This window comes from Lampetra fluviatilis, chromosome 1 (genome assembly GCF_964198595.1).
Source record: "Lampetra fluviatilis chromosome 1, kcLamFluv1.1, whole genome shotgun sequence".
Classification (NCBI taxonomy): domain Eukaryota; kingdom Metazoa; phylum Chordata; class Hyperoartia; order Petromyzontiformes; family Petromyzontidae; genus Lampetra; species Lampetra fluviatilis.
Window position 1 is genome coordinate 8,481,840 of NC_136275.1, and position 25,924 is coordinate 8,507,763.

Here is a 25,924-nt window from a genome sequence, read left to right on the forward strand (position 1 = left end):
CGGTGATTCGCCAATTACGGCCCCGCCCCCTACCACCTCCCGCTCCGCAGTGAAGGGACTCTTTAGTGTGCGGAGCGCACTGTGAGCAGTGAGAGTGAGGCGGCTGGAGCAGTGAGAGGTGCTGCGACACGTGCGTCCCGTCGTGTCTCTCCTTCTGTGCGCCGCGTCTCCTCCTCGTCGTCGTCGCGATGCTGGGCACTGTGATGGAAGCTGGCAACGTCGTGCTGGAGCAGATGAGCCCCTCGTCCTGGGCGCTCGCCGCATCCGCGCTGCTGTTGGCGGTGGTGCTGGGCGCCAGTCGCGGAGCAGGGAAAGCTCAGGTGAGATGTGGTGCATCTCCCTCACCTGCACCTCACCTCCCTCACCACCTCACCTCACCTCCCTCACCACCCACCTCCCTGCACCTCCCTGCACCTCACCTCCCTCACCACCCACCTCCCTGCACCTCACCTCCCTGCACATTCCCTCTCTACAAATATCACTCTCACCCCTCTGCACTACATCTCTCTCACCTTCCTGCACGTCAATTCTCTCACCTGCACCTCACCTCTGCATATCATCTCACCTCCATGCACCTCGCCTCCCTGGATCTCACCTCACCCCCAGACACCTACCCTCCCTGCCCATCTCGCCTCCCTGCACGCCGCCCTTCAACTTCGCCACGGTGGTTATTGCCATGGCCGTGTTGCTCGGATGTGAAGAGTGCCGAGCCGAGCATCACCGGGATTCTGGGTTCGAATCCGGGTTCTCTCAAGTGCAGCGAGTTAATCGTCTCAGCCCCGTCACCAATGACTGCACAAAAACCCCATGCCATAACATTAGGTTCTGCCCGTTATTTCAATAATTTCCCAGCTCTGATCATTTTCAATACTGTACAGTATTTGCTGAAATATCATGCGATGAAAATGACCAGAGGTCACTTCGAGTGGTTCTCTGACTGTGTTGGCCAGAGGTCACTTCGAGGGAGCTCAGAAGTAGTTCTGATATACCCCCTTCTGTGGGTCACTGTTTAACACGAAAGATTGCACTGCCCTACGAATTCGGTATGCATTTGTTAAATCGCAGCTATCATTTGTCATGATATAACGCGGACTGCTCGTGTGGTGATATCCCCGTTTTCGCATGAGGAATGTGCAGTGAACAGGACTGCGTATGTCTCCACAGAAGCACCCGCCGCACATCCCCTCGTACATTCCCTTCCTGGGCCACGCCATTGGATTCGGACGCAATCCCATCGACTTCCTGGAGAACGCCTTTGAGAAGGTAAGGCGATGCCAGCTCGGGGTCCGGAGCGCAGAACGACTTAAGACATCTTAAGATAAGATTTCACGCAACTCTCCAGTAAGATTTCGTGAAGGTCCAAGATATCATACGGGTAGGCAGGGACCAGTCGTAAGTTTCATACACAGCACGTTGAATGCTTCTTGCACTCTGTGTATGACCTGACCTCGACATCTCTGTACGCCGCCTGTCCCTGTGGTTGTTGTGTTGTCGTGGGGCAGTATGGGCCCGTGTTCAGCTTCACCATGGTGGGAAAGACGTTCACGTACCTCCTGGGCCCTGACGCAGCCGCACTGCTCTTCAATAGCAAGAACGAGGACCTGAATGCCGAGGAGGTTTACTCGCGCCTCACCACGCCCGTCTTCGGTCCCGGAGTGGCCTACGACGTGCCCAACCCGGTACGAGATGTGGCAACGCCCGGCCAAGTCTAATATCGCATCACTAGTCAGTCACGACCCTTGCTGTGCGTCCAGTTTGGCTGCACTGCAAAGTGACAGCGGAGCCTGAAATACAAGGTCACGATGCCCCTGAAGCAAAGTATGTTATTGTAATGCCTATTTCGCCCCGTGCTCTACCATGTCCAGGTGTTCCTGGAGCAAAAGAAGATGCTGAAAACTGGGCTCAACATCTCCCAGTTCCGGCAGCATGTGCACATGATCGAAGAGGAGACACGGAACTACTTTGAGCGCTGGGGCGTGAAGGGGCAGCGTGGTGCGTCCTAGCTCCGCATCGCTCACCACGTTTTCTGTTGCTTCACTTGTCTTTAGGTCCAGCCGTCATGCTGTGCTTAAAACACTCTACGCACCGATAGAGCAATTCTATTCTTATGGATGGCAATATGTTCGGGAGCTAAATGTCAATGTCTTATCTTTCTGAACATTTAGAATTATGTTTTTATCCTGTGTATGTTCTGTCATCCATGCAATGCTTTTTCTGTATCTCAATGTAATTCTAAGCACGTATCACTCTATTCTTCTTGAATTCGTTTTCCCATGCTCCTGTGTGCTGCAGACTTCTTTGAGGCCCTTTCGGAACTTATAATCCTGACGGCGAGCCGCTGCCTGCATGGCAAGGAGATCCGCGCCATGCTCACGGAGCACGTCGCACAGCTCTACAGCGACCTCGACGGGGGCTTCACTCATGCCGCCTGGTTGCTTCCTGGGTGGCTGCCCCTGCCCAGCTTCCGGTAAGAGCTCTGGCCAGGCACTTACAAAGCAGACAACCTTATACTTGTGATTCAAAACAGCAGACGGCAAGAAAGAGTGTTGCTCACCAAAAAGATTTGCCCCAAGATGCATCGGCAGCTCCTCTCAGGATGGAAACTATGACTCTCCCAGTGAGGGGCATACAGTAGAGAATAAGTACAGATGGTTGAGCCTACCAATATGAGACCAGGATAGCCTCCAATGGACATCTAAATATGGGGAGGGACTGTCCAGTTCTGGTGTGAGGTGGTGAGCTTAAGCAAATCACCCATAATGCACCCAATCTCATGAGATCTCTGAAGCCAAGCAGTTTTGAGCCTGGATAGTGTGGACGGGTAACCGCCATGCACGCCAGGTTTTCACAGGTGGCTTCAAGACACTTATGTAGTGGTCTGCAGATGGCAGTACAGAAAAATGTTGTGGTACTGTGCTTCGATGCTACTACATGTACTCCCTGCCTTGACAAACCTGCATTGACCAGTCTGATGAAATAGTAAAATAACCCCCATGACCCACAGTGCGGGGAGGTCCTCATCTAGCAGTGTACTGACAAAAGGGCTGTGCAAGTACATTTGAGGTGGTGATATAACAATGCAGAGTGTTTACCACTGTCATCTTCAACATCCATCACCTGCAATCACTCACCCTTTCGAACACCCATGATATTGAGCGGTCGTGCCTCTGTGCTCCGTGCTGCCCTCGCCTCAGGAAGCGAGACCGGGCACACCAGGAGGTGCGGCGCGTGTTCAAGACCGTTATCCAGAAGAGGCGGCGTGACGCCGAGAAGCAAGACGACATGCTGCAGACCCTCATTGATGCAACCTACAAGTACTGCCCCCTCCCCCTCACATCTCGGTGCCTTTGCTCATACGTGTGTGCCTGTACCATGACATCTGTCTGTGAACTTCCGTCCATTGTTTTCTGTAATGGCCTGTATATGTAACTAACAATTGCTGCGACAAAGTTGATCCCTGACCGGGATCTGAACTCGCGTGCTTTTGCTTGTGAGTCGAGCGCTGTCTGCATGGCACCGCCTCTCCACGTGTTGGGTGAGAGGCAGTAGCGCGGTGTGATCTAAATGAAGGTTTGCCGTGTGCCGAGCCTTGCTGCTGTTGGTGGGCTGTGGCGATGCAGTGTTGTGTGTTTTGCATTGCCACGATTAGCACGGTTAGCTACGTACAGGGCGAAATAAGTTCTACATACATACAAATAAAGAGCCAAGATAATTGTGTCGTTCAGTTGTAAAAGTATAATTACATTGTGGTTATTTTACAATTTGTGTATTTCCTGATAGTATTCAGGATATAAAACAGGTCCCTGCGGGGTGGGCTGGTAGGAACGAATAACCAAAGAATATAAACATAATGTATTATTACACTTGTTTAGCCAGGAAAGCCTCACTGAGTGTAAAGGTTTTTGTAGGGTCCTGCCAAGTGTTTGCAGTAGGGGGCGATGTTGCTACACCTAATCGGACGATACGAAGGGAGAGTTTGAGGCCTAGTTCTAGGCTTTAGGCCTAGCTGTAGGCTTTAGGCCGCTGTGAGTTAATTTTAAATTTAAATGTTTTAATTATTAATGTAAAAGCTTTAAATGTAAATGTTTCTATTTTAAAAAAAACATCAGGGAATGTAACATTGTTAAACATTAACTCCCTTTCACACACGTGGGGGTACGATACGAAGGGAGAGTTTGAGGCCTAGTTCTAGGCTTTAGGCCTAGCTGTAGGCTTTAGGCCGCTGTGAGTTAATTTTAAATTTAAATGTTTTAATTAAAAGCTATCTCAGGGAATTATAAAGGAATGTTACACTTGTTTAGCCAGGAAAGCGTCACTGAGTCTAAAGGTTTTTGTAGGGTCCTGCCAAGTGTTTGCAGTAGGGGGCGATGTTGCTACACGGACGGACGGACGGACGATATAATCTATTGTAGGCTGGTTCACTTCGTTCCTACCAGTATAAATAGCTATTACCAATGAAATTCGTTCTTTACAAAACATTTTTTGGAGAAAATGAAGGCTTCGCAGTTGACAATTTTCATAGCTCCTTTAATTGCTTGATTAAGTATTGTGTAACTAACGTAATTTTTATTACAAGCATTATGGATTGTGACGTTCAATGGCGGAGCCAGGATTTTCAGGTAGGGGGGGGCAACCCCTCCAGCAATGATAGGAGTTGTTAGTAAGGACTTGTCCCTTGCTTTTAATTCGACGCGTGTGCGGCGATGGCGCAGCCATCGATCGAGGGTCGAATTCGACCCGTGTGTGATCGGTATCGCGCTCGCTGAATGCCTTCAGGGAAGTCATGTACTGGAAACGCAACTGCGCACAATTCTGAGTAACTTATAACTGCTTTGCCGTTACTTATTGCCAATTATGGACTCAGACTATTGTCCTATCATTTCATAGTCCCTGGCACGTAATAATATGCTGCACAGTGGCAGTGGGGGTCGCAAAATGCCGATTTATTACTAATAAACCCCAATGATCCGATCGAAATTAGGGATTTCGATCGGATAATTGGGGGGGCACGTGCCACCCCACCCCCCCACTAGCTCCGCCAGTGGTGACGTAATAATTTAATTATGGCAGGCTCATTTTGACTGACTCCAGTTGAAGAACTTTTAAGTCATTTTAATTCGTACAGGAAGTATATCAATGCACACAATCATTACTAGAAAATACAATTAGAAACTTATGGGAAACTGATAATAATGCGGTAATCATCATCATGAAATGTCTATCGTGGTGTGTGCGCGCGCGCGTCAGGGATGGGCGAACGCTGTCGGACGATGAGATCGTGGGGATGCTCATAGGACTGTTGCTAGCCGGGCAGCACACATCGTCCACGACAAGTGCGTGGCTCGGCTTCTTCCTGGCACGCGACCCCGCACTGCAGGCGCGCTGCTACGCCGAGCAGAAGGCCGCGTGCGGGGATGAGCTGCCACCTGTGGAGTATGACCAGGTATCGCCACCCAGCCTTGCGGAACGCACTTAACAGAGCATACTGCTTCTCCATTGCAATGTGTGTGCGTGTGTCTTATCTTGCATCCTGTCGACCTGCAGCTAATATTTAAAGTATTTGAATCAATTATATTTTGTAATGCCCAATTTTTTAAAATCATTTATTCCCAGTGCCTTAAACATTGGTGGACATAGGGCAGTTTCAGATTGTGTATCGCTAATGGCGTCCTCACGCCCGTATGCACCCAGAGCCAATGCCGTGAAGATAACGCTGCTGCTGATGTGCGATGAGTGTGCGGTGTCCGTGTTGTTTATCGTGCGATGCATGTAATAAGTGTCCTGTGTTTGAGATGTGTATATGATGTGTATCTGATATTTACGTGGTTTTGGTATGATGTGCTCAGCTCAAGGACCTCGTGGTGCTGGACAGCTGTCTGAAGGAGACACTGCGCCTGCGCCCGCCAATCATGACCATGATGCGTCTGGCCAAGACCCCACAGGTGCAGCCTCTTGAGCCTGAGCCACATCCTTGATCTCACTGCTGTTTTAGGCCATGGTGAGGTGTCACCAATGCTGGGAGAAACTTCACCCTCGTCACTCAGTCACTTGCCAAGCTTACCATAGTTGGTGGCATTGCCTGCCTTGGATTTATGAAGTGTAATTCCTATAGGTGATTGTTCTATAGATAGGCTGGACCCTGCCACAGAAATCTGCACTTGGCTCAAAGCGACCAACAGAGATGAGCACTGCTATAACTGTTGTTGACACAAAGCTTAAGGTGTTGAAGGTAACTCCTGGAATTCCTTATATATTGACGATGCTGGCCATGTGGAATTTTGGGTAAGCTTAACTTCCTATATGTGTGATGCTTGCTGTGCTTGTGCAGACGGTGTGTGGCTACACCATCCCACCGGGGCACCAGGTGTGCGTGTCACCCACGGTGAACCAAAAACTGAACTCTGCGTGGACCCAGCCCAGCAACTTCAACCCCGACCGGTTCCTGCAGGAAGGAACCTCCAACTCGGAGAAGTTCTCCTATGTGCCGTTCGGGGCTGGTACGTTCACGCATGCACTTCCCGTGCCCTCATACTGTGGTTGTTGGTTCTTGCTGTAAACAACATTTCCCAGTTGCAAGTCACGTACTCTTTCATATAATCATGTACCTAAGAGTGGTTGTATCCAGTACAGTGATAGTGTCAAGAGGTGAGAGCATTTATTTATTTAATCGGCATTTCATTGACCTTGTCTTTTTAAATTTCGTTGTTTAATATCTGCGTGCGCATGTTTTTTGTGTGAAGGACGCCACCGTTGCATCGGGGAGAACTTTGCCTATGTGCAGATCAAGACGATCTGGTCCACTCTGCTGCGCATGTTTGAGTTTGAGCTGGTGGATGGCCACTTCCCCGAGATCAACTATACCACCATGATCCATACGCCCAGCAACGCCATCATCCGTTACAAACGCAGGGACCGCTGAGCCCAAGTCCCACTGATCAGACCACCTGCGTCAAGGCCAGGGGCTCTGTCCACATCAACCCACTCACCACATCTCCCTGTGCTGCCGTCCAGCACTTGTGCAACCATATCACACGTTCACTGCAGAGACTACACCTCATTGTCCACACTCTGTACATATGTAATCCTGTGCAAACATAAAATGCCTCTCCACCGATAAAATGATGTGATTCTCAGGGCTATGTCACCACATTGAGCCATCACCACTCGGTTCCTGGGTTTTGGCCCCTATTGCAGTGAAACACGTTCCTTCGGAGTGGGCAGGTAGGAACTTGGTTGGACAGCGCATTTGTGCACGACAGAAAGCTCGCGGTCACGTGACGCACTTCAACCAATCCGGGAGCGTACATGTTTGGGAGGGGCTATGCACGAAAAACAAATAATCCCTGGTGGGAAGTGTGGAACTGTTGTTCCTACCTGAAACATGTGATATTTAGCAAGTTTCACAAACACGATGCACACACTTGTGAAATCTGTCAAAATACAAGCTCGGCACTTGATTTTGTGAATCCCAGCCCTTGTGGGATGCATTAATGTGTATATATCAAGCCACGAAGTGAAGCACTCATCTGCACATATGAAATTGAGATGAGTCGTGGGAAGAGGCCTATTCAAGACATCACCACTAGTTTTGTGGAGTCATTCAATAAATACAATTCTGTGTTGATGCACAATGATTCGGTGCTGTGCTGTCTCGGTTTCATGATGGGCCAGCCAACACTTCAGCTCTGCCTTCGTGCCAGCAGCGGAGTTTGAGGATAAAATACAATTGTGTTAGAGAATCATTGATGTGCTAATTTTATATGTTACTGTGGTAATTTATTTTAATATATCAAACAAAGTGTTTTGGAAGTTTGTGCATATTTTACAAAGTTGAAGTTAGAAATTAAGTGTTAAATTAAACATTTAATCCAGAATGATTTACCCACACGGATATACTGTACTTTGCAAGAAACGTGAAGCCTGCTGTCTTAATTTTATCTCATACGTTGTGCAATGGCGTTGCATTCGTAGACAATGGATGAAATACATTTTGAGTTTGTTATTTGTAAGTCTCAGTTTAACGTGAAGGTGCATTTGCCTTGTAAAGTAACGGCAAAATGGCGTGGAGAAAATAAACCGTGGTTTACATGGGAGTTTTTTTGTTACTTTCGTGACAGCAGGAATTCATTATTTGTTTATTTCGGTAAAGTCACGTAGATAGAAAAATACTAATAAAAATAAGGTGAATAAAAATTATAAAATAATACTTAAGCCTGGTTCTTAATCGGAGTGAGTTTACTGGCAGTCTATAATGTAGACTGTAGCCTGGTTATTAAGTTTGGTGAGTGTACTGGCAGTCTATAATGTAGACTAGCAATGGTTATTAAGCTGGGTGAGTGTACTGGCAGTCTTATAATGTAGACTATAACTTAAAAATAAAAAAGCCACGACGTTTCCATCGCAAACAAGCGATCGTCCTGATTACAACCGCTTGTGTTGCGATTGAAACGTCGTGGCTTGGTTTTTTAAAATTATTTTTCAGGCTAGTCTACATAGACTGCCAGTACACTCACCGAGGTTAAGAACCAGGCGACAGTTTCATGATAATGCGCATTTTCTGCATGAATCGAGGGAGACCTGTACAAATGGCTTCAAGGGCACGTGCATGAAAGAAAATGTGGAATTCAACGTGGTAAAATGGTGTTGTATTCCCATGTAGAGTTCACTGTAGACAATTTGCAGTTAACATTTTAGTTTGTAAATTTAAGGACCTGATTTGTTTTGTGTGGACAGTGGTAAAATTTTGTTAATACCCCGAAACAGAGGAATGTATTTTCTAAACACTTTGTTTTGTATGTTATCCATGCCATGTCGAACAATGGTCAATGCATATGGATATGGTCTTTTATTTACCCACATTCTTCGTGATAAAAGTACACGCTTTTTGCAGCCAGGCATATGCTTGCGATTAAGCACTTTGGGGACGAGTATTGATGGATCATGTAGATGTGAAACTAGCAAACCCATTGGGAACACATTCCTGCGGAGGGAGCTGGTAGGAACGTTGGGTTGCTCGGTCAATGGCCAGGGTCAACGGCGGCGTGGTGTATTCCGCAAATATGCCCGACTGTGAGGGCGGGCACAAGCCGGCGTGAGTAGGTTAAAAGTTGAGTTTTATAAGGGCACCACGGGGTGACCAACCCCTCCCCACCCAGCCCCTCCCCACCCAGCCCCTCCCCAAGCCCCTCCTCCCCACCCAGCCCCACCCTCCCCACCCAGCACCTCCCCACCCAGCCCCACCCCTCCCACTCCCCACCCAGCCCCACCCTCCCCACCCAGCCCCTCCCCACCCAGCCCCTCCCTGCACGACGGACGGACACAATAATCCCCTGTGGGCTGGTGGAACCAGTGGGTTCCTACCACTATAAAGTCCATTGTTTAACTGATTTGTGTGTACCCATGAACGTCTCATGGGTGTGCGTTTTCTCGAGGTATTCTGGTTTCCTCATACTCAATACAAAATAATCTGACAAACATCCCAATACAAGACCCTTCGTCTTTAAGACTCGATGAGCCATTCCTGGATATATTACATTATGTAAACGAATTTGATTTTGTTAATCTATCGCCTGGCCCCCTCCCATCATATGACGACACCGACCAAACATCCGCAATACACAGCCACGGTTCATAAGGCCATTACAACTTTTGATTCGTATCTTTTATTTCTTGAACAGAATTAAAAACTTAGCTTTTCAACACATTTACAAAAATACAACTTCATGGGCCAGAGGCGCGTGGAGAAATTGCCATGCGGTAAGAGCACTCCTGCGATCTGGCACACATGGAGCCACCACACAGCCGACAGCCCCACAGCACAGATAATGATCTACCAGAACATACATTCTGATGGCAGAATACCTAATACACACAAGGGGTGGTCGAAACATTACAGTATTGAGTAAAACATTCGCTTCACTAACTTCAGATTGGTATAAAATCCCCATATTTATTTAATTGCCTACCTCCTGGTGAAAGCCTCCCCACGCTTTTGCCATAACTTGCGGTGGCACAATCCATCTGGCTCCGGCACCTGAGCTGATCTCATCAGGTGGTCATCCTCGCAGGGACGTTCTCTCATTTGGCTACCATTGCATCATCAGACTTGCATGACCAGCCTTTAATCCATCCAATGATGTATTTTACCTAAACCACTTTTGAGTCAATATATCCCTGATGTACATTTGTTCCGAGATCAATGCATAATTATAATCCCCAGATGTGTGATTCTATTTGTGTAATTCTAACCATATATCTTTCCATGCTTCTTTGCACACTTTTCAACTTTGTTACACTGATCTGTAATTTATTTCTAATTTTATGTTACGAGAGCACATTAAAGGGGGTGACTATAGAAACGATAGTCGTGCCTGTCTGGACAACCATTCACATATCTGTACATCTGACCTTGCAACAGCACCATTTGGTCAAATTGTCACTTTCAGTTCATGTAGTTTTATGTTACGTTTCTGCTTAGTTCATTCACATAGGAGCAAGAATAACTCATCACTGCCTCCCATCCTTGCACTCACCTCTTCGAGAGGAGGGACTGTTAACTGTAGAGTATGCATTAATAGTGTAACTACTCATACAGTTTATTCTGTACAAAGAAACAGCAAATTGTATGATAATAAAAACACACAAAAAGAGTACAGGAGAAACATAAGCAAAATGTATTGTGACATGCTAAAATGAATAACAGATAAATATTATCAAAAACTGACCATTTGGATTTATTTTTTGGAAATCCTTCGTCAAACGTGCTGATGAAGCCGTGCGTGTCTTGGGGTGCAGGGGCTCATGGTTTTAGTTCAGAGGCCCTGCGCTGTTTGCTGCGGACATCCTCGTGCTGGGTGGGTCCCGTTCGCTTGACTCACTGGTTGTAGGCTGGCCATTATGGGAGGTAGTCCTGGGTCACCATCCATGCCAAGACTGATGTCTCACCTCCGGCTGCTCAGGCGATACCGTGAACTTGGCGATCCTGTCACGACAGTTTCACTAAACGAGGGCCTATGGGCCAACCAGCCGATATCCACATCTTTTACTGCCTTTGAATACAAATATTAGTTCCCATTTTTGGATTTAGATTTGTCAAACGTTATTCTTGGCTGTGTTACCTTTATGTGAAGATGTCGCACCGTACAGCCAGGCAAGATGCTGTCTACATCAAACATTAAATGTGCCGTGTGTGCCACCCTTAAGATGTATTTGAGAATTATGCTAGATCGGTTATGTGGTGCTGGTAGAGCCCTTTACTAACTTTTGGAGGTCAACTTGACCTATCACCCCTCCACAGTGCTTATAACACATTCCTGCGGAGGGAGCTGGTAGGAACGTTGGGTTGCTCGGTCAATGGCCAGGGTCAACGGCGGCGTGGTGTATTCCGCAAATATGGCCGACTGTGAGGGCGGGCACAAGCCGGCGTGAGTAGGTTAAACGTTGAGTTTTATAAGGGCACCACGGGGTGACCAGCCCCTCCCCACCCAGCCCCACCTTTCCCACCCAGCCCCACCCTCCCCACCCAGCCCCTCCCTGCACGACGGACGCAATAATCCCCTGTGGGCTGGTGTAACCAGGAGGTTCCTACCAGTATAACACTGAGTGATGAGCAATCGTTCCATGGAGAAAATTGTACGGACAATAAAACATTACATTTACAAAACTGAGAGCCACCAATGGACCTGAGCACCACACACTCATTTGAGCAGGGCAACACTGTCTTTGAAAAAGTGAAATGGTTTGAATGTAAGACCATCATTGCTCGTAGATGGGTCAACAAGGAGCCTTGGTGTATGGTGGTATTGTTTGTAGCATAACATGCATTTTTTAAATAACACAAGGTGAGTGGCTCTTGTCGTTTTAATTGCTCATTCCCTGTTCTTTCAATTTAAATGACACCTGAACCAGTCACATGACAGTGTGCTTGGAATGTGACAATTGGATTGGTGCACATTGACATCTGTCAGGGGTAACAACCCAACATCTTTTTAGGGTCAATAAAATACATACCGCTTCGTGTTCCAACTTGTGGTACTTTATTGGTTATCTTACAGAGACTAGCCTCTGTCAAAGGAATGTAGAATTTCCAACACTGCCTTAAGGCTGCCAGTGAAATCGAGCATTGCCCATTGCTCACATGAGCAGAGAGGATTCTACACAGTACTGGCTTGTCCCAGTGGTACGGCGTGGGGAGGGCTGCGTGTGGCTGCGACCGTGTACTTTACCTGGCTGCAGGCCGCCCAGACGGTGCTGCAGGGCCTCCAGGCGTCCAATGTAGTCAGTGAGCGAACGCTCGGGGTCCTGCGTCTGGGACGTGTAGGTGACGTGTGCAGGCGAGGGGCTCATGTGCTGGGCCAAAGGTGATGACGACGCTGCCTGCTGTCGGCTGCATCAACCACACACCCAGAGACGCGGTTTAAACACCCAGAGCACGCTGCCAACATCGACACCTTGGCTGTGTGACCGCACACAGCACAGCAAATCGTTTGTCAGGATTTATTCAGTCTTTTTCACATTTTTGTAGCAATGTATATCTCCACTATACTGTCATGGAGCTAATAAATGTCTTTAAGTAAGTCCCTCAATTAATATAACATTACATCATTTGTGAAATCTGCCCCAGAAGATGACGCATAGAACCATTTACAGAATAATTTCAATAGGACGTGAGACGGTGTTTCTTTGTGATTGTGAAGAGTGGTAGCTTCACATCAATCATGTCTCTCTGCAGCTGATGATGAAGTCAAGAACGTTAAACTAACTACACTTGAGTCTGGTTGTCACAAGAGGAGTGGCTACCTGGATTCAATCCCATCATCGCAGCAGTGGCAGCTCAAGGCTCTTGACACGAATTGATTAGCCTTATGAAGCAAGAAGCACCTGCCAATGTCGGTTGCCATGTGTCATATGCAACAATGTTAAGTGTGCGTGTGCATGCAAGGCTTTAAATTGCCGCTGCACGCACATCGATCGCGACGAGGCAGCGTGTGGTCGGTCGCGAGTCGGCGGGGAGTTAATGGCGGAGGAGTTGGAGAGGAGCCGAGGAGACTCTGCCCTCACAGAGCCATCTGTAGAAATGCACGGATTAAAACGTGAAGCCCAGAACACGTGGTGATTTTAACAACACAGCACAACAGGAAAACCTTCGCTCTGCGTCATCCTTCCCGACTGGCAACTAGCATCCATCATCCATATCTTCAGTTCCTTGAAAATCATTGGATAAGGAGACAGTAATGTGCTAGACTTCCGGCATTACATGTGTGGCAGCACATGCATGTTATCAGTTCAAGTTCCACTGCATCTGCTGGGTTGAGGTCCTGGGCTCCTGGACCGTCTGTGAGGTTCTTGACTGTTATCTCCTGATATGTCCCTATTTTCTCTATAATGGTTTCATTCCACACGTAAATAAATAGTTGCTCAAACAACCCATTGCAGAAACATAACGTAAAATAAGTCCCGCGTAAAAAAAACAGACTTATTATTATAATCTAGACAACCGAGTGTCACTCGACTCACACTCAGGTTCAGGGGTGAAATCCCAATCTTAATTTTGGAGCTTTCGTGACTGCAGGAATTATTATTTGGTTCTTTCGGTTATGTCACGTCTAAAAATAAAATAATGAATTAAAATAATAGCGACGTTTCGATTGCAACACAAGCAATCATCATCAGGCATAAAAAAATAGCAATACAAATCTAACTAGAAAACTATAGACAGACATACAAGCAGACAGACATCACAAGGACACACAGAGAGAGGACACATATCGGCACAGAGAGAGGGGTCGTTTCTGTGACGGTCCCTTAAATATAGAGAGGGGGGGCGGGGACGGAGAGAGGGAGGGGGCAGAGAAAATTAGTGAGGTTATTTAATTTTAGTGTGCCTTTCTCCTAATTTTCAAGCTTGTGTGCCGTGCCACGTCGTCATCTTACTTGCGCAGCATCAACACGTTGCCGTCCACTCATTGATATGCTAATTTTCTCTGCCCCCTCCCTCTCTCCGTCCCCGCCCCCCCTCTCTATATTTAAGGGACCGTCACAGAAACGACCCCTCTCTCTGTGCCGATATGTGTCCTCTCTCTGTGTGTCCTTGTGATGTCTGTCTGCTTGAATGTCTGTCTATAGTTTTCTAGTTAGATTTTTATTGCTATTTCTTTTATGCCTGATGATGATTGCTTGTGTTGCAATCGAAACGTCGCTATTATTTTAATTCATTATTTTATTTTTAGACGTGACTTAACCGAAAGAACCAAATAATAATTCCTGCAGTCACGAAAGCTCCAAAATTAAGATTGAACCACTTCTATGGGGAAGTTTTAAGCTTATCTTTTTTCTCTCTCTGGCTATTTGTTCTCTCTGCCTGTGTCCTCTCTTTTGGAATTTTCACGCTTAAATTCTAACTTAGCAATCTTTGAAATACGTAATCAACCAGGCTATGCGTTAATTGTGTGTTGACCGACTCTCTGTGTTGCATTACATCACATTTCGATATTTTGCGAGGTTATTTAATTTTAGTGTGCCTTTCTCCTAATTTTCAAGCTTGTGTGCCGTGCCACATCGTCATCTTACTTGCGCAGCAGCAACACGTTGCCGTCCACTCATTGATATGCTAATTTTCTCTGCCCCCTCCCTCTCTCCGTCCCCGCCCCCCCTCTCTATATTTAAGGGACCGTCACAGAAACGACCCCTCTCTCTGTGCCGATATGTGTCCTCTCTCTGTGTGTCCTTGTGATGTCTGTCTGCTTGTATGTCTGTCTATAGTTTTCTAGTTAGATTTTTATTGCTATTTCTTTTATGCCTGATGATGATTGCTTGTGTTGCAATCGAAACGTCGCTATTATTTTAATCCATTATTTTATTTTTAGACGTGACTTAGGTGAAATCCCAGTCAGAGGTTGCCTTAGATCAACATCCCTTTGGGATGATAAAAGTTGTCTCACAGAAAAAATTCGCTTTTGCCATAGGAATGTGGACTTTTCACTGGTGGCTCAGGAGCACTAAAGGGGAGGAGTTCGTCTGAGAAAGGAGGGACTTTGACTGGATTATTGTGATATGAATGAGTGCTTGACAAGCCATATGATTGAAGTAATGATAAAACCACACGCACAACCATTCCATTACCACCGATGCTTCACAGAACAGGGTAATACTCTTAACGAAAAAACTGCCTTGTATCGCTCACCACGTGTGAACAGTTTACATTCCATAAAATATCAACACAGAATGCGGCAATTGCAGCCCTACTACATTGTGACATACAGCATTTCAAAAGAGTCAAAACAAATCTCATGAAAACCTTTCCAGTGTTTTAAAAAGCCACGTAAATACATTCCATATATCAGCGCATAAATTGACAACTGTATGAATAACCTTACTGAAAATAGTGTTAACAGTTGGACTAAACTAAATGCATCAAATAGTTATGGACACTTTCAGTCGCAGCCAACGACAGTGGCTTTCTAATCACTCCTCACTCGATCATGGTTATGCGCTAACTGTGGTGCACAGCAGGGTAGAGGAGACATGGTTAGCGGTGCTGTGGAGGACACTGCTCACCAGAGGCGCTGCCACCGCCGCGATCCATAGGACTGTGGCTCCTTGTCGCTCGCTGCCACTTTCGCACCATGAATCGCAGCCTGTTGAACACGACAGCAGCAGCATTAGCAGCAACACGCGCTTTCCAGAGCTGCGACACAGTGAGCGTCAATACGCTTTGGCCAATCGCCGTATTGGGTGGTGGTGTGGCAGAGTGCATTATTCACAATTATAGTGCAGTGAGTGCCAATCCCAGTCGGAACATAGAAGCGCATTACCCCATAAAACCAAACAGCATGCTAATTATTCTCAGGTTTTTTCGGTAAAGTCACGTAGGTAAAACATTAAAAGTAATGAAAGTAAAATAAAACAAAACAAAAATAAAATTCACGACGTTTCGGAGGCAACACAAGTCTCCGTCATCAGGTGAGACCGTCACAGCCAGATTAGCTGCATCAAGTGGGGCAATGATTCAAGATGTAATCCCTTATAAGCAAGTTGAAGGGGGGAGGAGAGGGGGGGGGGGTCATCAGAATGTGGTAGCCAATGAATGGAACGTATCGGGAGGGAGGGGGGTGGGAGGGGGAGGGAGCCAACAAAAAAGTTGGCGACGGCTTGGACGCGGCTGCTGCACACGCCAACACAATGGACAGAGAGGGGGGAGGGGAGGTCTGATACACATGATAGAACAAAGGAACGAAAATGCCCATGTTTATACCAATGCTGGCTGAACAATGAAGAGAGTACTGTGAAGGATGTCGTTCCTGACTTACAGTATCCTGGAGTCTACAAATTGAGTTGCATTTGTGGTGATTGCTACATTGGAGAAACAAAACGTCATGTTGCTGATCGTGTCCGCGAGCACAAGTCAGATCTGAAACACGGCAGAACTGATTCTTCGGCCGTTGCCGATCATTGCTACAACTCGGCGGGCTCTCATGAAATTGTCTTTTCCGAGACCAAGGTTCTCTGCAAGCCTCCTGGCTACCATCAAAGGTTTGTACACGAAGCCATACAAATATACAAACACAGACATAATTTCAACCGTGATGATGGGTACAAACTCAGTAATCACTGGAAAGATGTTATTAACCACGCAAAAAAGACTTAATTACACTTTTTGGACCATCTTATCTGACAGGCACTATTTTAATTTACTTCACCGAGTGTTAACATCCCCAGTTATTTTTAACAGTACTCTCTTCATTGTTCAGCCAGCATTGGTATAAACATGGGCATTTTCGTTCCTTTGTTCTATCATGTGTATCAGACCTCCCCTCCCCCCTCTCTGTCCATTGTGTTGGCGTGTGCAGCAGCCGCGTCCAAGCCGTCGCCAACTTTTTTGTTGGCTCCCTCCCCCTCCCACCCCCCTCCCTCCCGATACGTTCCATTCATTGGCTACCACATTCTGATGAACTCCCCCCCCCTCTCCTCCCCCCTTCAACTTGCTTATAAGGGATTACATCTTGAATCATTGCCCCACTTGATGCAGCTAATCTGGCTGTGACGGTCTCACCTGATGACGGAGACTTGTGTTGCCTCCGAAACGTCGTGAATTTTATTTTTGTTTTGTTTTATTTTACTTTCATTACTTTTAATGTTTTACCTACGTGACTTTACCGAAAAAACCTGAGAATATGAATCATTGCAGTCACGAAAGCTTCAAATCTAGAATGCTAATTATTGTTTTATGCAAATTAAATGCTGACATAACTTCCAGGAAAAAAGACCAAGGAGATGTTTTAAGAACTACTTTTTTATGATAAAAAAAAATGGGCATTTACACATGAGTGCCTGTATTTCTCCAATCTGCATTGCTGATGTTATTGCCACAAGGAAACTAAGTTTTCATAATTAAAAACCTTTTTAGAGAGGATGCTGCGATTGGTTTAGATGGTGACATCATTAATTACCCAAAAAACGCAAAATTCAGGTTAAAGGGAGTTATCTGGGAGTTAGCCTGAGATCTTAATAATGCTCATGAACGTTTGTATAATGCAGTCTCATGGACAAGAATCGTCCATGACTCCATCTCCACAGTCGCTTTCACACTGGGTATTCTTATAGTTGACCCTCTGGTGAGATAGGCGAATGAAAGCCCTTTGCGTGCTTTTCTCTTCCCATGAGTCAGCACTCGCTTGGTGGCCTTGCGCTGTTGGTGGACGTGGCCTCTCTGCTTGTGATGGCCTGCACCTCCACCACCTCATTTTTGCAGGTGTGGAAACCTCCACACCGCCTCTGATTCAGAACTTCTAAGTTGCTCACGCTATGTTGCCATACAATTCCAAGCGTGCCCGATATACATGTTATACAAGTGTAGGGGTGTTACGGGAGGGAAACGGACAAGTACACAGGGGTGTCCACATCCACGTCCGCAAACGGTTACCACCCTGGGGGGCTGTGGGGGGATGCTGTGATCCCACACAGCCCCACCCCTCGGTGGCAAGTTGGTATAAAAGGCGGGGAGCGAGAGGGCTGGAGAAGCAGTGTTGGGGAGCTAAGGAACGAAGAGCCAGTGAAGACCGAAGACCGGGCAGATAGGCCCTGGAACTCCTCTGACCTGCTGTCCTTCTCAGGACCGGGCAGAGCAAGCCAGTGGCGCGGCCCCAGAGCCTCAGAGCCAATGTTCTTCTAAGAGCCGGGTCTGTCTGGCTGGGTGTCGTGACCTGTGCCTTGACCAGGGCCGGGTCAGAAAGCCTCCCCTAGCACCCTTAGCGGAGGACCTGGGAGCATAACAGTTAGGCAGATAGCCGAGGGGTGTATTCCAGTCCAGTATGGGTGAAGGGGCCGTTACCCCTTCAAGTATTGTATACGTTGCCCTGTGCCAAGTGTTGAGTTGCAATAAATAGCGTGCCTCGACTACACCGTCTCTGTTGCTTGTGAACCCACTATAAAAGGAAAGATGCTTCCATACAATAAGACAGACGTTATTAATTCCTGAAACATCCATCTTTTAACTCCAACATATTCTTTCAAGAGGATTTTGTAGTCAATCACAAACCCACTGTGCTTTTATTACGATTACCCCTTTTTACCCAGGATAGCCTCACCGAGCCTCAAAACTGTCTTCAGAATGGTCTTGGCAAGTTTTTACAGTAGGGGAGCAATGTTGCTACATGTAATCCCAATTCAGGAATTGGCAGGTAATCTTTGAGCATTGGGATGCTTGGCCAATGCCAGTAACGTTGTTATTTTTTTTGCTTTGGGGAAAATTGAGAACCTGGATAAAATCAACGAGGAACATGGGGAGAACATACAAACTCCACACAGAAAGGCACCCGAGTCAGGTATAAAACACAGGCCCTTCTTGATGCGAGACACAATTGTTAGCACTGCACCGCCTTGCGAATGCAATGCACCCATTTCCTGGAGCGTGGAATTCGTTGCCATGCCGCAGCCCGCAGAGCGCTCTACGTCACCTCGAGATGGCTATGACGACGCGAACGGCCGAGCGGAAGCGCGTGAAGGCGCGGGAGTGGGCGCCGGGGGGCCTGGTGTCAGTCTGCGAGGGGAAGGCGCCCATGCGGGCGATCAGCGCCAGCGTGGCCTGCTCGCAGTCGCGGAAGCCACCGAGCAGCAGTAGCAGATATCGCTTCTGATAGACGAGGGCCTTGCGGAAGCTCTCCGCCTTCAGGTAACGCCCATACAGACGCTGCATCTGTGAGGCGCAGACACGTGGGTGACACAGCAAATACAGTAACTATGTATTTGAACAAAATCTTACATATCAGACTCTTCTCAAATGAGTAATTTGTATGCGAGTTTGTGTGTCTTAGTGGACACCTGTATGCAATGTCTGGCCATGAACATCAATAAAAAATGTGGTACTTGACTCCGTCTGAGCCTCTCCTAGGTTGACTTAGGCTCACATGCTTATTGGGTGCGGTATGTGCAAACATCCGCACTGGTGGTGCATTTACCAGTCACCTCAGTCAGTGAAACCCTAATACTTGGTTCTGTCCAGTGACCTATCACAGAGCCTTCATCACTTCATGTGGTCTCAAAGTGCACCCAGACTGGTGCAAGCGATGTGGACGTGTCACCATCATTTAGTGGCAACTGGCAGCTGTTGTTGTTGTTGTTGCGAGTGTGTGACAATATACAGTTGTGTATATGAGTGTATGGTTGCCAGTATGTATGCAGGAGCCACCTTGCTGTTGGACACATCTGGCTGGGGGCTGCCTCTGCGTAGAGCCTCTCTCTGTTGCTGAGCACGGAGCCGTGTGACCTCTGTCTCCGACTCCTGCAGTGCTGCCTGCAGGGAGAGCTTCTCCTTGAGCCACTCGGCAAGCCGTTGTGATTCTGTCACGCCCTGCAAAACACAAACCCTGCTCAGCCACAAATCGCCCAAATTTAAGAGTGAAGCGTGACCAAAGAAGTGAAAAGGGGGTGAGGTTAAATGGCAGGTGTGGAGCTCGGGTTTAAGAATAGGGTCAGAGAAAAGGCTTTTACTATCGGTTGGTTGGCTAGACACTGGTTGGTTAGGGTGCTTTTCTCACAAACAATGTGCTTATTACTTTTTGGTTCTTTCGGTAAAGTCACGTAGAAATAAAATAAAATAAATAATAGAATACGACGTTTCGATTGCAACACTAGCAACCGTCATCAGGTATGAATGAATGCAAGCTCGGAGAGAGACACATATGGAGAAAGACAAACACAAACATGGAGAGAGACAGAGAGAGAGACACACATGGTGGAGAGACACATAGAGAGACACACACACAGAGAGAGACCCACACAGAGACCCACAGAGAAACAACGCCTCTGTGACGAGGCATTATATATATAGAGAGGGGGGGGGGCAGAGAAGTTAGCATGTCAATGAGAGCGGTAGGGGGAGAGAAATTGGAAGTTTGAGAAAACAAACCTAGTAAACTTAGAAATGTAATGCAATGCAACACAATAGTCGGCTAACACAACAGTTAAGACTTTACCTGGTTGATTACGTTCTTCCAAAGACAACACAAGCAATCGTCTTCAGGTGAAGACGATTGCTTGTGTTGCGATCGAAACGTCGTGATCTATTATTTTTTCCCATCTCCGTGACTTTACCGAAAGAACCAAAGAGTATGGATTCCTGCAGTCACGAAAGCTTCAAATCAAGATTAAGTATGAGTTGTGTGGAAATCCTCCCCGTAGAGGTGGTTCAAACTTGATTTGAAGCTTTCGTGACTGCAGGAATTACTCTTTGGTTCTTTCGTTAAAGTCACATAGAAAGAAAATGAAATAAATAATAAACGTGCTTATTCACCCTCCAACTGTGGCTGGAAACGAGTATGGTGCAGATGTTGTCCATCACGTAAGTATTAGATGCAGTATTAGATGAATGGGTGCTGGTTTGTATGGGCCTTGTCAGCGAATGGTCAGTGTGCAATCGGCTCTAACAGTGACCACCATAGACCCATTTGCCACCACACCAGTGCAGGCAGAGAGGCGAGGTGCTATTGACAGTCATTACAGGAAGTGCTGTTTTTGGTCATGCGAATGAGTACCACTTCACAAGGAGTCAACAGTGCTCGTCCTCCGGAGACTGATGCTCACCATATGAATGTCAAATTTCCATCACTGGCTCAGGGCTGCCAAGAGATGAGCACTGGCCACGGCTTGTTTGAGTGTGCAGACACTTGATCTTTGTGCTCAATGTAGTAATTCGTGGGTTGCGTGAATGGACGGTTATGCGGGGTGCGCTTCAAGACGGAGCGTGCCGTGGACGCACCAGGGCCACCCCGCGCTGCTGCTGCTGCCGCCGGGCGTCCTGCTGCAGACAAGAGAGGGCGCTGCGTAGATCCTCCTTCTCCTGCGTCAGCAGAGACACCAGCCCTGTCAGCTCCGAGTTCTGCTGCAGCAGCCGCTCCGAGAGTTCCAAGCTCACTCGGCCCGTGCCCTAAGCACACAAATACAATGCACACAAACATTACGCATACACAACAAGCTCACGAAACACATACAAACATCTAACAAGTATACACCAAATGCACACACACACACACACAGACTGTTGGGGCAAGTGCTGTTAGCGAGCACCTATGAAGGCCGGCATGCTACATGAAGGGGTGGGTGGTCAGCACCACACCCAACCACATGTCTCCCCAGTGTTTACACACCACACCAGGTACTAATTTGAGGCCTAGTTGTTCTAGGGGAGGCCCAAGGCTGGTTCATATAATCGTCACTGGTGTTGGTCGTGGGTGGCAATTGAACTATTGTCGCCAGGTTCGTGGCGCAGAGTGCTAACCGATGCGCCACCACTCCCCACACATATATACAATGCACACACACACAACACGTACACGGGCACACAAATTTATATGTATACTTGGATACGCAAATGCTGCACACTGGACATGCAACTATTGAAGGCTGTTACAAAAAAGACTATGAAGACTAGGCTATGAAGACTATGATAAAAATAAGGTGCTTCACCCATGGCAATGCTGCACATAAAATCGGTTCTCAGCCTCAAGCATTAACATCGAAACGCAAGAATCCCGAAGGTGCTTTTGACACCATTTGCTATTGCATCATATGGCATAATCATTAAAGCTGAAGAGTATCCCCATTGCACTGTGACGTCACCACTACCACATCTGAAACACGTTACTATGGAAGCAGCACGTTGTGACACAAGGCGGAGTGAGGCTAAGCTGCTGAGGGGTCCAGTGGTCCAGGCACCTTGGTGGAGCCCGGCAGCGTGGACTGCATCTGCCTCAGCTCATTGCTCAGGTCATTGAGGCTCCTCTGCATCTGCTCCAGTTCCTCGTCCGAACCATCACCAAGCAGCACCATCAGCCTGGTCGACAAGCAACCTTCACTATTACACACCGTCCCGATACACCACACCACTACACACAACGCCCGTACATTCCACGCCACTACACACCAAACCTACATACAACACAAAACACCCCCCCTACACACCACTACACAACACACCACAACACATGACCCTTACACACCATACTATTATACACCTCACCTACACACCATGACACATTTGTTTAAACGTGGATGCTGTGATGGGATTTTCATCTCCACCGTGAGTTGCCACGTACCGGTTGCTGATGCACGTTACCAGCTCATGGACTCTGAGCACCAGCAGCTGCAGGCGCTGCATGGTGTTCTCTAGGCTGGTGCCGGCGAATCCCTGGAGAGACACGGGGGGCAGCGTGGGGGGGCCGCTGCCCATACTCCTCTGCGAGGTCACAGTCTGGCGCAACTCGAGCACCACCTGCTGCTCGCGCCGGCAGCACTCCTCCAGCTCCAGCTGCGGCATAAAACCACACTGGCGCTCACGTCACAGATATCATTCGCACTTAATATGCATACCACACCTCCCATGCAAGATACCTTGAGGTGCCATGTGGTAGAGGATAATTCCCCAGTGGCAGTTGTCCCTGTGAAGGGTGATTTTGGCTTCCTAATCAACTAATTTGCAAGTACTTCATTAAATTTGGCAAATAGGGACCATAACGTCGGCACACATGACCATGATGCTGCTCTTCATGGTTCATACAACCATACCACCACAACTGGCAACCAAATCTCATGCTCATTGTATAAAGCTTTACCGCAGACTGCAAAAAATATCAGGGCGTCTCTGGCACTTCAAAAAGACACATTTACATTGTGAATTCAGTGCTTCAAACAAGTCCACACGAGTTATCCTTTGTAAAAACTGATCCCCCCATCCTACCAACGTGGAAAGTTCACAGCTAGCTTGGGGTTGACAAAACCGATGAACACCACTCCAAGGGTTAATTGAGTGCAGAGACACTTTGATTTAAAACTCTTTGGAGCCATATGACAGCAATGTGCATAATGCCTCACCAGCCTCTGCCTGGCTCTCCTGAGCTCCTGCTCCTGCTGCTCGATGTGCACCACGTGCTCGAGGCGGCACCGCTCCTGCACACTGCGCTGCTCCTCCTTGGCAGCACGCGCAGACGCGAGCGTGCGTGCCGCCAACTGCTTCTCCTGCCGTAGAGCCTCGGCCGCCTCCTCCAGCTGCGCCTGCAGCTCCTGTACCACCCTGCGAAGCTGCTTGCACTCGCGGCGCTCTTGCTCCAGCTCACGGCCGGCATGCGCCACATCGGCCTTCAGTCCCTCCACCTCCTCACGCAGGCCCCGCTCGTGGTGCGCCGCCACCTCCCGCTCCTCCACGAGCACCCGCTCCGGAGCAGCGGCCCTTTCCTCCCCGCTATCTCCGCTGCACACGTTGTCTACTGCCCTCGCCACGCTGCCGCTCAGGGACTTTTCCCGTTGGTCGAGCTCCGCTGTGAGGGCGACCTGCAGCTCGCCTACGTGCTGCTTCTCAGCGGCCAGTGCGGACTGCAGCTGGGTCAAGCGCAGTTTAAGGCTGTTCCGCTCCGCCTCCAGGTCACGCTGGTGCCTCACGGCAGCTTCTCGCTCCTGCTCCAGGGTGGACGAGAGCTGTGTGGAGTGCGCTGTGGCCTTCTCCAGCGCCACATGCAATTGCTGCCAATGATCGCAGAGAAACACACATTTACCATGCGGAAACAAAAAACAGCTCACATCCTGTCAAGGCAATGGAATGTAAAACACATCGTCTCCTCAACCTCAAACTTAGACATTGCATAAGATAGAGGAATGAAGAGCCAGAAATGGTTTGGTCAAGTCAATGAGAAAGGAAAGAGAATAAAGAGCAAAGAAGAGTGCATGAAATGGATACAACCAGGAAGAACAGCAAAAGGGAGATGGATAAGAATGTGGAAGGGCATCATCAAAGATTACCTCGTGGAGGGGGGTACCATATGGGTCAACGCTAAAAGGATGGCACAGATCGGGAGTGGAGGAACTAGATTACCTCATATGCCATGAGGCACGGCATACATTTGGATAAAAGGAGTTAAATTAAGTAAAAATATGGAAAACTAAATAAACTTTTCGTGAACCTTCGGTCACAATGTTGACATTCGCACTGGTCTCTACACACCGTGAAAGTCGTGCCGGCATCTCCCTGGCTCCCCAGGCCACAGGGTTGGGTATCGGCACCGCTCCGCCTCTCCTGGGCCAAGTTGACCTTGGTCGCACTCAGTGCCTCCCTCAGACGAGAGATCTCGCCCTCCTTCTCCTGCAGTTCAGCTCTGTGCTCGCACATTCACACAGGCAATCCATACAGATGTGGGAGAAACCTAGGCAGCAATACTGTACTTGATGACACGTAAATGTGATTTCTTAGTCTTTTCCTCTGCCTGAATCTCCTCATGCAGGGTTTTCAATCTCACCTGTAACATTACCTTCCCTGCCCTTTAGATTCCCTGCACATTCTCCCACAGTGAAAATAACCTAAACAAATCCCTTCTTCTTTTACAAGCTGCCAATATGCACACAATCCCCTTTTGCATTACGAGACGCTTTAAAAGACCAACTTGTATTGGTTGGGAAATTGATTGAGAAATTACATATTAGAATAAGTGCCAGTGAGGTGTCACTTACAGCAGCGCCTGAGCCTGGGCGGCATGCTGGTGCCATGTGCCCACCGCGCTGTCCAGCTCGGCCTGCAGGCGTGCCAGCTGCCCCTCCAGCGTGGAGGCGCGCTCCCTCTCGTGAGCCGCCTCTCTCTGCAGCGTGGCACCGCGGCTTCGCTCCACGCCCAGCTCCGTCTGCAGCTCAGCGCCCACAGCCTGCTCCTGCTGTAGCTTGCACTCGAGTAGCTCCACTGTGGCGAGGGAAGAGCGATGTGCAGCGGCGATAGCACACCGCATCACAGGGCGCAGTAACGGTACACCACGCTTGCATCGAAATCACCGCGCGGTGCCTTACTGTGACAACTATCGTACACACCCAGATATATGGCGTTTAAGTACTGGATTTAAATTGCAATAATTTTACTCTTGGAGATCAGTTGGTTCTAATAGTGTTTTAAATAGCTTGGTTGGATACTGGAACTGTATCCCAGACAACATGAGAATAATTAACAACATTTCGATTTAAAGCTTTCGTGACTGCAGGGATTCATCTTCTTGGTTCTTTCGGTAAAGTCACGTAGAAGGGAAGTAATAAAATAATAAAAATAAAACATAATAAAATAATTCTCACGACGTTTCGGCCACAACGCAAGCAGCCGTCCTCACCTGAGGACGGCTGCAGGACGGCTGCTTGCGTTGTGGCCGAAACGTCGTGAGAATTATTTTATTATGTTTAATTTTTATTATTTTATTACTTCCCTTCTACGTGACTTTACCGAAAGAACCAAGAAAATTAACATTTTAAGTATTTTTTTTTTATTGTACTTCTCCTTCTTAATAGTATATTAGTTTTGATTTAAAGCTTTCGTGACTGCAGGGATTCATATTCTTGGTTCTTTCGGTAAAGTCACGTAGAAGGGAAATAATAAAAAAATGATGATTGCTTGTGTTGCAGTCGAAAC

The 25,924-nt window shown here is 47.7% G+C and overlaps 2 protein-coding genes across 9 annotated transcripts in view; one reads left to right on the forward strand and one right to left on the reverse strand.

Annotated features, from left to right (window-relative positions):
• Positions 1–8: 8 nt before the first annotated feature.
• Positions 9–8,444, forward strand: CYP51A1 (cytochrome P450 family 51 subfamily A member 1). Its single transcript, XM_078855263.1, has 10 exons — positions 9–320; positions 1,165–1,263; positions 1,503–1,679; positions 1,866–1,992; positions 2,293–2,467; positions 3,195–3,314; positions 5,248–5,443; positions 5,847–5,942; positions 6,329–6,497; positions 6,741–8,444. Exons 1-10 carry the CDS (start codon positions 189–191, stop codon positions 6,917–6,919), a joined length of 1,470 nt encoding a protein of 489 aa, XP_078711389.1. The 5' UTR covers positions 9–188; the 3' UTR covers positions 6,920–8,444.
• A 1,201-nt stretch (positions 8,445–9,645) lies between these two features.
• AKAP9 (A-kinase anchoring protein 9) overlaps positions 9,646–25,924 on the reverse strand; it is a 99,274-nt gene continuing 82,995 nt past the window's right edge. For all 8 annotated transcript variants that reach the window (XM_078855141.1, XM_078855190.1, XM_078855184.1 and 5 more), the window contains 12 exons: positions 24,991–25,213; positions 24,488–24,638; positions 23,365–24,009; positions 22,590–22,801; positions 22,210–22,327; positions 21,254–21,421; positions 19,685–19,846; positions 18,954–19,192; positions 15,556–15,635; positions 12,965–13,067; positions 12,225–12,385; positions 9,646–10,981 (listed from right to left, as the gene is read on the reverse strand). In XM_078855141.1, the coding sequence (XP_078711267.1) occupies positions 10,941–10,981; positions 12,225–12,385; positions 12,965–13,067; positions 15,556–15,635; positions 18,954–19,192; positions 19,685–19,846; positions 21,254–21,421; positions 22,210–22,327; positions 22,590–22,801; positions 23,365–24,009; positions 24,488–24,638; positions 24,991–25,213 (2,303 nt within the window). In that variant the 3' untranslated portion in view covers positions 9,646–10,940. The remainder of the gene's footprint in view (positions 10,982–12,224; positions 12,386–12,964; positions 13,068–15,555; positions 15,636–18,953; positions 19,193–19,684; positions 19,847–21,253; positions 21,422–22,209; positions 22,328–22,589; positions 22,802–23,364; positions 24,010–24,487; positions 24,639–24,990; positions 25,214–25,924) is intronic.

Bases quoted from the DNA above. Each gene is read 5' to 3' on its own strand.
- CYP51A1 (XM_078855263.1), top strand. From the start codon at position 189: ATGCTGGGCACTGTGATGGAAGCTGGCAACGTCGTGCTGGAGCAGATG. The intron at 2,468-3,194 runs GTAAGAGCTCTG...CCCTCGCCTCAG, and splicing joins CTGCCCCTGCCCAGCTTCCG to GAAGCGAGACCGGGCACACC. The intron at 5,444-5,846 runs GTATCGCCACCC...TGATGTGCTCAG, and splicing joins CACCTGTGGAGTATGACCAG to CTCAAGGACCTCGTGGTGCT.